The sequence below is a fragment of the Crocuta crocuta genome, unplaced genomic scaffold (assembly GCF_008692635.1).
Source record: "Crocuta crocuta isolate KB4526 unplaced genomic scaffold, BGI_CrCroc_1.0 scaffold290, whole genome shotgun sequence".
Lineage (NCBI taxonomy): Eukaryota > Metazoa > Chordata > Mammalia > Carnivora > Hyaenidae > Crocuta > Crocuta crocuta.
This window is the reverse complement of record NW_027527429.1, coordinates 1,209,365-1,220,225: the sequence shown is the minus strand read 5'-3', so window position 1 is coordinate 1,220,225 and position 10,861 is coordinate 1,209,365. Positions and strand designations below refer to the sequence as shown.

At 61.6% G+C, this 10,861-nt stretch overlaps 1 protein-coding gene across 1 annotated transcript; it reads right to left on the bottom strand.

The window, feature by feature from the left end:
- Positions 1-9,426: 9,426 nt before the first annotated feature.
- Positions 9,427-10,414, bottom strand: OTOS (otospiralin). Its single transcript, XM_077758640.1, has 3 exons — positions 10,357-10,414; positions 10,219-10,245; positions 9,427-9,611 (listed from the first exon to the last, which is right to left on the bottom strand). Exons 1-3 carry the CDS (start codon positions 10,412-10,414, stop codon positions 9,427-9,429), a joined length of 270 nt encoding a protein of 89 aa, XP_077614766.1.
- Between the last annotated feature and the right edge of the window lie 447 nt (positions 10,415-10,861).

Here is a 10,861-nt window from a genome sequence, read left to right as displayed (position 1 = left end):
GAGGGCTCCCGACTCAGCACTTTCTCATTCCGGCCCCGGGCGGAGTTCACAGCACTAAGAGTTCCAGAATCACTAAGGCTGCTGTTTAAAGCGTGACTTGTTTTAGAAGCACGCCTGGCCCAGCTGCTCGGAGTTCTGACAAAGGCCAGAAGGCCCGGCGTGAAGCCAGGAGGGAGTTGAGGGCAGGGAAAGGAAGAGGCTCCTTCAGAGGCCCTGACCACAGTCTGCAAACAGCTGGGCGGGCGGACCGTCGCTCTACAATTGCCCCCAAGCCCCATGCCCCTGCGACCGGTCACAGGGTGTGGACAGGGCGCCCCCCACAGTCTTCTCACGTCCAAGAACCGGGGAGCTCAGGATCCCAGGGTTCCCAAAGAGTGAAGCAGAATGTTCTCCGAGGAGCCCATCTCAGCCACCGAGCGGTGGGCATCCCCTGGCCGCCCTCCCCGCCGGAGACAGGTGCTCCCCCAACCCCAGGGTCTGCGGGGCGCTGCCACCTCCCTTCACAGCAGAAGCCTGGCCGCCACTGACAGGCCAGGGGGCGGCACGGACGGAGGCCTGCTCAGGGACACAGCCCCAGAGGGTGACGGTGGGACAGGGAGCACTGGCGGCCAGAGCAGCGGGAGGGCAGAGCAAGGAGGGAGGCGGCCCAGCCCGGGGTCCCCGAGCCCCCGGCCAGCTGTCCTCTGCTCGCCAGCCCTTCCGGCCCGCTGCCCTGCCCTTCTCGCTGCGGCGTCTTCCCCAAGCTCCCAGAAGCCCCCCACCCCCCAAGCGGCCGCTCCACAACCTGCCAGCAGCTGGGCCTGGGGTCACCACGTGGCCACACAGTGGGCTCTCTACACGCAGCAGACGGTCACTGTCAATAAAACCGTATGACTGACAAGGCGAGAGCTTGGCCAGCAGAGTGAGCACAGGCCCAGGGAGGAGCACGGGGTGCGGGGAGCCTCCCGCGGTGTTTGGTGTTTACTGCTCCCCATGGGGGGGGGGGCAAAGCGCAGCGAGGGGAGGGAGGGAAAGGGGCGAATGCCGTCCGGCCTCAGCACGAAGCTTCTGGGAAGGGGAAGGGTGGGTGGTCTACAGCTTAGATGCCCCAACGGGCCTAACTGTGTGCAAACCACTCACAGCGCTGCTGGGACTAGGGGTCCCCCCGCCTCGGGCGGAAGCGCCCCGCCACCCCCTCACCGGGGCCCATGGGGTCAGCCGCTCCCGCCTGCTGAAGAGCAGAGACCCAAGAACTAGGCGGCACCGCAGGGACCAGGAGCCTGTTTGCCCACGAGGAAAGAGGGCAGGGGGAGGCGGGGTGGCGGGGCAGGGCCCGCAGCTCCTGGGTGACCTGCGACCCCGGGGCCAACGCGGGGCTGCGGCCTCAGGGGCTCTTGTAACCTCAATGGAGGGGCCTGTGGGACAACCACCTGACGGCTGACGCACTCACCCAGGCTCCTGGCTGCCCCCACAGAAGGCGCCGGGGACGCAGCCCCCTGCGGGGAAGCTGTCGTTCTGAGTCCCACACAGGGGGGGCCCCTTCCCCTGAAGCTTCCGACACAACAGACCACGACTGTCCCGTCTGCAGGGACGCGGGGCTGTGACGCCGCTCCGCTCTCCGCCAGGAAGCGTGCGATGGGTGGGCTGTGGTGTCCCCTCGGGGCAGGAGCACAAGTGCCAGAAGCGGAGCCCACGGCGACCAGAGGCAGGGTTGACACCTCCCCCCTCCCAGCCTGGGGCGGGAGCCTGGCTCACAAACAGGCCGTCGGTGACGCGGTCCCGCGGGCTCCCGGGGTGGAGGTCGCACGCGCTGATCCTCTAAGGGGCCATGCTGGATACAACATGGGGACCGCTTAGCACAGCCTGGAGCCTGGCCGTTCCCCGTCGAGGAAACAGTCTTCGCTGAAACAAGAATCTTAATTTTTACAGCCACTACCTGTTGCGAGGTGACCTAAAGAGCAACTTAAATAACCTTGTTCCCCTTAGATGTTACGTTCCTTAGAAATGGATGGACGGACGGATGCACTTCTCACGCAGAAGGCATCTCTTGCAGGGCCGTTATCCAGCGGTCCCGAATCTTTGAGCCTCGGATCTGGGGACGGCAGCTGCCCCGGTGGCAAGGCAGGGGACAGGGGGCAGAGGGCCCGCGGCGGGGGAGCCGTGCTGTGCACCCCCACGGGGCAGAGCGCTGTCAGGAGGCCCAGGGCGCGCCCCACACCGCTCCCTGCTCCTCCACGAATGCCACTTGGCGGCCGTGAGCGTCACACTCACGCACGACCGCAAACGGAGAAGCACACCGCGTGTCTGTGAGCGGACCAGCGTGTTTCACTCGCTCGCCGACACACACCTGCACCCGCCCCGCTCCCGCAGACTTCTGGGACGGCAGCGTTCGCTCAAAACGCGAGAACTAACAGTGCCCGGCCAATGACGGCAGCTCTTTTGTTTTAATTGACAGACAAGAGTTGGTCACGTTCAGAGATGAGCGGGCCTCACGCAGATGGTGAAAACCATCCTTCTCTTTCTTGGCTCGCCATCTCCTGATTTCAAGTACCGGCCACCAGTTCCTGGGGACAACCTGGGGCTGTCCTCCGCCACAGCTACGGGACGCGGCCGCAGCCACTGCTGGACGGCGTCTCACTGGATATCGTCATCGTCAAAGAGGTCTTCGAAATCTATACAAACGAACAAAACCACGTGTTAATGGGGCACGTGAGGTAAACAATGAGAAAAGAACATCAAGATGAATTACATGGTCGTTCAACATAGGGAGACAGCAGCAAACAGGCGAAGGGACTCCTTGACAGACACCGTTTTACCCAGAGTCAGACAGGCTAAAATGCATCATTATTCCTTTGTGTCAGTAACAATCTTACAGAACACAGGCAGAGGTGAGGCGATGCGGCCGGAAGGCTGGCACAGAACCCCACCGAAAGGGGGATGCCGAGGCCAGGCAGGAGGAAGGTGCGGGAAGCACTGAGCCATGCAAGAATGGCTGTCCCGAAGCGAGTCCTGAGAAACAGGCTGAGCCCCTCCTACCGGAAGAAACACGACAAACCCATAGTGCCCACTTCTTGCGACGGCGGCCACGGTCTGCATGTCTATGCACTCCCTAACGACGGCGGCCAGTCTGTGTGTCTACGCACTCCCTAACAACAGTGGCCACAGTCTGCGTGTCTACGCACTCCCTAAACCCACTACGAGCGGCACACCTTGCTGTCACCGCAGGGAGAGGAAATCTATGACCCCGGTAGTACCGGGCGTTCCAAACTGTGCAGGGTAAACATGGAGCTACAAAGAGGTGAGTGGAAGGCCCCGGTCATGCCTCTGCATCCAGGCTGTCACAGGCTGTCACGGGCAGGGACTGTCCCAGAGACCCCCTGCTCGGCTGCGCGCCGCCACACAGACGTGAGCGGTTCCACCGCAGCCGGGCTGGCCTGTGGGCCTACAGCTCTGAGCACTTTGTCCCCAGCTCCAGCCCCAGCTAACCTGTCACACTCTCCAACCTCTGCTGGGGTGTCACCCCCGGGGAGACTGCCCTGTGATGTGCTCCCAGAAGCAAAGCCACGGGCCTCTGCCAGGGCTCTTGTGACGACTGTCCCTACGTGCTGTCTCGTCTAACACTCCCCTCTTCACGGTCTGAACCCCAGAGCCCAGGGGGCAAGAGGGCAGAGCCTCTGCTCGAGCAGCGAGGACTGAGAAGAAACGCCACGCGCACCCTCACGGCCTTCTCACAGAACACTGGGGACCGTCACAACCCGAAGGGCGGCCAGCACCTCGCGAGCGGTCGGGGGCAGGCTGACGCCGCGCTGAGCTCTTCTGTGCCCCTTCCCTTCCCAGCCCGGACACGGTGGAGGCGGCCCACACTCCTGCCCCGTGCTCCCGCGGAGCAGCCCGGGTCCCTCCCGGGCGCCTTCTTGGCAGGATCAACGGGCTGTTTTCAGAAACCACATGAACCGGAACGCTAGAACGCACAACTGTCTGTAAACACAACACACGTGGGACCTCGAAGGAGGCCATCACACGTGGGAGCGGGTCGGGTGGCGTCAGGGACCGCCCGCCCTGCCCGGGGTGAGGGCCCGCCCAGGTGGCCCACGTGAGCCAGGGCCTTCACACGGTGCTCCGGAAAGCTAGGGAAACGCAGTCCAGGCCTCACAGCTGCGGGTGGCCCGGGTGTCGCCTCAGGGGAGCGGCCGGCCTCCCCGGGAAGGCGGACCTAATTCAACAGCCTGGCTTCTCTTTTTAGACAACTTGCTAAAAAGACTCCAGATAAAATACCATGGACTCGGGATCTGGGGTGGGAGGTGGGGGGGCCGGTGCATCAAACCAGTGTGGCCAGGTCCCATCCCAGCTGCCACCAACCAGAGCCCAAAGTTCTTTGGAGCAGCAGGTGCCCAGACGAAAGGAGGGTGACAAAGAGAGAAAACAGCACTTAACCCCCTAGGAAGCCTCCTCGTGTCTCCCCTTTGACGTGAACGCTTAGTAAGAACTAGTACATTCTGCGGGAACAAGGCCTTAGGAGATCGGAACCCAGAGAGAGAAACACCCTGGGGGACGTGCGGGAAGGGGTCACACACACTGTTTGCACCGCGCTTACCATCCACGTTCCCGGAAACTAGCGCTAGAGCTCTCATATACAAGCGAGTCCCGCCCTTGGAGGCGGAGGGGGTGGGGAGCTGGCTGTCGCTGTGCTAAGGGAGCTGAGAGACCAGATCCCAGGGACACAGGGAAGGACAGGAAACCAGCTGTCGGGATGCAGCAGGCACGAGACGGCAGGCTGGGGTTCCCACAGCCATGTCCAAGTTCAACTAGTGGAATGCAAGACGGGGGGCAACTTTATCCCACCTGTCCTCCTGAGGACCAAGGCTGAGGGCCGTGTCGTCCCCTCCTACACACTGCTCGGCACCCGAGAACGGCACACAGCTGGGCTTGCCGTCCTCTGACCCCCGCGCTCACGTCACACAGCATCCCACTTGTAACACACGCAAGAGACGCGCAGATCAGAACTGGGACCCCCATCCCGGCATCCTTACCGTTGAAAAAGTCGGCATGAACTGCCTTTTCGTTGGCCGCCAAGTCCATCAGGAGCCCGGTGCTGCCTCCGGCCTGGGAAGGGAAAGGTGAGGCCGTGTCAGTCCTTTGGGGCAGGGGAAGGGGAGGGAGGGAAAGGTGTCCGGGGGGAGTCAAAATTTAGTTCCAGGCAGAGGAAGTGGGTGAGAGAGGCAGCATTCCAAGGAATTATTTTGAAGGCCGCCTTGGGTCTTACATTGCTTGATTCCTCCTGGTTTTGAACAGACTCCCGCTCTCGCCCTGACCAGCACCACGCCCCCCAGTGCCCTGAACCCCACCACGTCTCTGCAGGCCTGGAGAAGAGGTTCTAATTCCCTGTAAGATGTTGCCACAGAGGCCAGGCCCCAAACGTGCAAAACTGTGCCTGCTGAGTTCTCTGCTCCGGACTGCCCCCTGCTTCTTCTGGGAATTACACCTGCTGACTGGGGGCTCAGTGGGGGCCGTCACAGGACTTCCCACTGCCACACTTCTGGTGGCAGGAAAATCGTGCCACAGCCAAAGTCGGGCAATCTGACGCACTCAGGACTCTGGGTGTCTGTGAGGTCAGAGCACAGGCCTCCGCCCACAGGTCCCGGCTGCCACCCCCACGTTCCCAGGCTGTCTGCTCCACCTTCTCCTGGCTCCCCAGTACTGAGCAACCCCCAGCCTCCTCTTCATGGCTGTTCTCAGTAATGCTAATCTGGGAGAAAAGCCCAGGATTCTCTCCGCTCTCCTCGATCTCCCTCCCGTTTCCCCATGGCGAAGTAAGCCTGGCAGATCCCACCAATGACAGACTCTGCTGAGTGTGTCCCGGCTCCCACCTACAGGTGTGGCCTTCGTCCAGACCCTCCCAAGGCTCTGGTTCGCAGCTTTCCACCCTCCCACCCCCAAACCCAATCCCCAAACTCTCCAATGACCTGCCATGAAACAGATCGGAGCCTATAACCCCCACTGCAAAGCCTCTGAGTCCACATTGCCCAGGGCAGTGCCTTTACCAAAGGACTGAGAAGACGGGGTTTGGTGGCAGTGCCTCAGGCATGGGGTGCAGAGAGCACAGCCACAGGCCACCTGGTGAACCAGCCCCGCCACCCCTTCCAGCCGCAATCTCTCCCCCGCGCTCAGGCACCTTACAGCCTGCGGTTAAACTACAAGACCTGCCCTTCCCTCTGACCCCCCAGGACTCTGCTCCCGCACCCCCACTAGTTAGCAAACACCAGCGTGGCCTTCAGCATTCGCCCATGCTCTGCTAAATCTGAGCTGGACCACCCCAAAGCCGGGAGGGTGCCTCCGTCAAGGCACCTCCGCCTCTATTCCACTCAGCACCTGCAATCAGCCTCGGCCAGGCCGTGATTTCAGGGCGCACGGACGCAGGGTCTGGTCTGTCTCCCTAAGCTCTGAGAGAGAAACCGAGGCCCAGACGTCGATGGGCTGGCCCCGACACTTCGAGCTGCGCTGCGGCGCCACCAGCTCACAAGCGCCGCCGTCAGCCGAGATCACCCCGTGGCCAGGACGCGGGGAGACAAAAACGCAAGACCCCGGCACACCCTGCCCAAGGGCGGGAGCACAGGGTCCCTGAGCNGGGCTGGGGACGTGGCAAGGCCCCGCCGTAACGTTGCAGGGGCACCGAGTGTGTACAGCTGTCCCATCTCTGTGTTGTACACCTGAAACGAGTACTGATGTGCATAAACTATACTTTAAAAGAAAAGAACGTGAATGGTCAGTGCAGTGAAAGGGCAGCCCGCCAGATGGGGGCAAGTGCTTACACATTACATATATACTATACGTATACATACACATATGATCATGGATTAATATCCAATATATAAAAACCCATAAAACTCAACAGCAACAGATCCCAATTCAAAACGGGCAAATGACTTGAATACACCTTTCCCTGAAGCAGATGTTCAAATAGCCAATAAGCACATGAAAAGATGCTCAACACACTAACCATTAGGGAAATGCAAATCAAAACCACAATGAGCCACCACCTCACACTTATTAGAACGGATACTACTTAAAACCCCGNCTTTGCTGGTGGGACGGGGAAGTGGTGCAGCCGTCGTGGAAGAGAGTGTGGGGGGAGCCTCAAAAATTAAACATAGAAATACCACGGATCCAGCAGCCCCACTCTGGGTGTGTCCCCAGAGGAAGCGAAAGCAAGGTCCTCGTGAGATATTTGCACGCCCATGTTCATACAGTTCACAACAGCTAAAATGTGGCAGCGGCTCAGCTGTTCCCTGATAGGTGGACGGCTGAGCAAGGTGTGCTCTGTACACAACATGGAATACTGTTCAGCCGTAAAGAGGAAACAGATTCTGATACCTGCTGCAACACAGATGAAGCTTGAGGACGTGATGCTCCGTGCAACGAGCTGTCACACAAATTCTGTGGGACTCCACTTGCAGAAGGTCCTACAACAGTCAGATTCACAGACAGAGACCAGGTGGGCAGGCACTGGGGGCTGGGGGAGGGGCTGGGGAGTCAGTGTCTAACGGGGACAGTTTCAGTTGGGAAAGAGAGAAAGTTCTGGAGATGGATGGCGCTGATGGATACACAACAACGTGAATGTGCTTAGTGCCACTTAAAATAGTTACAGTGGCAAATTTTATGATATGTGTATTTTATCATAACTTTTTAAAGCATNATTGAGGGAGACTGTGGCCTGAGTAGCAGCATGGGGCTCAGGAGAGGCGAGGAGAGGCTGGGAGTGTGGGGGAGCCTGAGGTGTCACCATGACACGCATCACGCTGAAGTACCCGAGAAAGACCGAGGAAGCCACGAGTCTGTGGTCACCAACAGGCTGCTCCTCGGACCCTATTCCCATAGCGGGGTGAGACCTTCCAGGAAGCCAGGGCTCGGGGCCCACCCCAGGGACACTGATGTTCATGGGGTGGCAGAACTGGGAATGTGAGATGTCACCGAGGTGGAAAGACCATGTCCCTTGGGAGGAGCCCTGAGCGCACCTGGTCGGTCTGGGTCATCCGTGGGGCCCGAATCCTGCCCACGTCCTTTCGCGAGTGGAAGGAACCCTATTCATGACTCCCCAGGACAACAGGAGTGGATGGCTGGGTCCCCAGGGCATGTGGTCCCCCAGGTCACCAGCCACCAAGAGGGCGAGAGGGCGGTGGTCATGGGTGGTGCCTGCGCCCGGCAAGGAGCGCAGTGGTGGAGGTCTGGCGGTGAGGGGGGTGAGGGCGTGGGGCAGGGGGTGGAGGGTCCCCCACGAGATCTGCCTGCCAGGGGGAATCGGGAGGCGTGTAGAGAGGAGAACTGAGCCTGCCTTGTGCTGAGGTGAGCAGGGAGGGTCATGGCCAGATTGGAGTCCCGAACTTGGAGTGAGATGCCCTGGGACTGTGAGGTGGCAGGTAGGGGGTCGGCGGGTGCCCGAGAGAGAGGACACGGTTCCGGCCGGGGCATCACACGGCCCTCCCGGAGGGCGCGCCGGGCTGGGGTCCTTCCGAGCAGCCTGCAGAGAGGCGGCCCGGGCAGCCGGCGGCGCGACGTCCGAGCGGGATACGAAGGTGCACGCAGGCAAACTGAGCTGCTAGGTCGCAACACGGAGATCCTGTGGGCAAGCGTGCCTTCTGCCTGCTGCGTGAGGTTGAGGCCCGACTGTCCCCACTGGGAGCTCAAGACCCATCCTCACGCCTGGCGATCATATGAACGGGGACTGTTGTCGTCGTTAATTTGCAGAAACCAAATTCAAACTAGCTGTCTGGTCTCCCTCGCACCAGCCATGAAGGTTTTCGAAGGGAAGTTGATTGATGTCTTGTATTTTCTTTATTATTTTGTATTATACTACAGTATTGTGATCATTTTTATATGAATATTTTGGGGTTTCGAAACGAATCATCTGAGTTTCCATTAATCCTTACGGGGAAATTCGCTTTGACGTACGAACGCGGAGCCACCGGCCGCGCCCGGCCGGCCTTTCCCCACCTCGGCTTCTGGACTAAGGGCGGTGCTTCTGGGCCCCGAGCCTTCCGCCAAGGCTGGGCTCCTGCTGCCCTGGTGTGAACCGCCCTCAGGAGTGCACTGAGGAAAGGGGGCAGGCAGGGCCCCAGCCCAGGAGTGGCCCCTGGGGGTCTGGTGGCCGCGGGCAGGGGATTTGGGGTGTGGCTGCCTGGATCTGGGTCCCGTCAGTAAGTCAGGCGGTGCCCTGCTGTGGGCTTGCTTCAGCCGCCCCCGCACTCCGGGGCCCCGCAGCCCCTCCCAGGGCATCGTGAGCTTAGCTGTCAGGGGGACAAGCGGAGCAGAGCCCTGAGTCCGAGCCGTGGTTCATTTGTCTAATAAGACAGGAAATGTGGCCTGCGTGGAGGGGTCTCCTGAAAGAAAACCACCAGCATCTGTGCGTCTCAAGTGAGTTTATTGAGCTGCGGCCGGGGGTCCAGGCTGGGCTCAGTCCTGCTGATAGGGGACATGGAACCCCAGGGTGGTCCCCAGGGGGAAGTGGGCGAAGAAGGTGCGGGCCAGGTCCTCGATCTGGGGGTAGGCGCCCAGGGTCTGGAAGTACTGCACGTAGTTCCAGAAGTCCGAGGTGGAGAAAGGCCAGTAAGGCAAGGCCGGCGGCTCCGCGTAGGGGTCTGAAAGACACAAGCCCGCTCGTCCGGCCCCGAGGCCGCCCCTCCACGGATGCCTCGGGCCGCGGCCGGTGCCCAGCGCCCCCATGCCGTGAAGGGACCCTCCCAGCTGGGAGCCAGGACCTGGGTGGTCCCTGGTCCTCCGGCGGAGCATCCTGGGGCCTTGCCATCTGGGTGATGACCTGGGTTCTGCCTGTTGGGACTCACGGTCTGGGGGAGACGAGGAGAAAGAGGGAGGGGCAGGAAATCTGGCCCCCATTCTGGGAGCCTCCCGGTGGGATTTCAGAGGGGACCACAGCCCCCGGCCCTGGAGTCCAGATGCCGCTGCTGTGGGGCGGGCGTTCGGGGGAGGGCCACGGGGTGAGTCCGGCCTGAGGGTGAGGTGCCAAGCCTCAGGGGCTCAGAGGGCCTCTCCTGCCCTGTGCCGCCCCAGGTGGCGGGAGGGCAGGGCCCAGGGCAGAGGCTCCGGTCCCTCGGCCTGAATAGCTGGGCCCTGAGCTGACCCAGGCCTCCTGCTTCCTCTGCTGCGGACAGAAGCTCCCACCCAGCCCCCCTCTGACCCTGCCCCACCCAGACACACAGCAGAAAAGACCAGAGGACGATACAGTACCTTCCTCCTCATGCACTGGCTTGGTCCCTGCAGGGGAAGAGAGAGCGGTCACCCTGGAGGCCCCCTAGCGCAGGACCCACCGCACACAAGCTGCCCACGCCGCCAGGGAGATGGCGCAAGGGACAGGCAGCCACTCACCGGCCAGGGGCCCCAGCGGGAGGCAGAGCGCCAGCCCTCGCACCAAGCAGGCCGTCATCTTCCCCGGCGCGTCCTCCACCAACGGACGGGCTCCGGTCTACCTGCGGCACAAGGGGCCCAGAGGGTGAGACCAGCCACCGTGGGGGCCCCGCTCCCTCCCAGCACCCCTGAACCGGCCGCTCCCTGGAAGACAGCTCTGGGCAAAAGACACGCGCGGAGTGTTTTCATAGCAATTTCAGTTTCAGTGACTTCAGACCGTTGTCCCGAGGCTGGACCCCACCTGTCAGCCGGCCTGTGCGTAATGGTAGGCGGTGACCCCGCACCTGCCCCTCCCGAGGTTACCTTGCAGTCCCGTTGCTCAGCCTCAGCCGGACGGGATGGGCGTCTGCCGCCCGCACGCAGGCTCCTCTTTATAAAAGGCCGGAGACGAGGAGGCAGACGTCACCTGCACGAGCCGTCAAACTGAATATTTCATCCCTGGCCAGAGCGCTGAGGGCTCTGTGAC

What these genes read in the sequence shown, in the direction of transcription:
- OTOS (XM_077758640.1), bottom strand. Translation starts at nt 10,414, where the DNA reads ATGACGGCCTGCTTGGTGCGAGGGCTGGCGCTCTGCCTCCCGCTGGGG. An exon ending in CCCGCTGGGGCCCCTGGCCG is followed by an intron (nt 10,246 to 10,356) that starts GTGAGTGGCTGC and finishes CTTCCCCTGCAG; the next exon opens with GGACCAAGCCAGTGCATGAG. An exon ending in GCCAGTGCATGAGGAGGAAG is followed by an intron (nt 9,612 to 10,218) that starts GTACTGTATCGT and finishes TGTGTCTTTCAG; the next exon opens with ACCCCTACGCGGAGCCGCCG.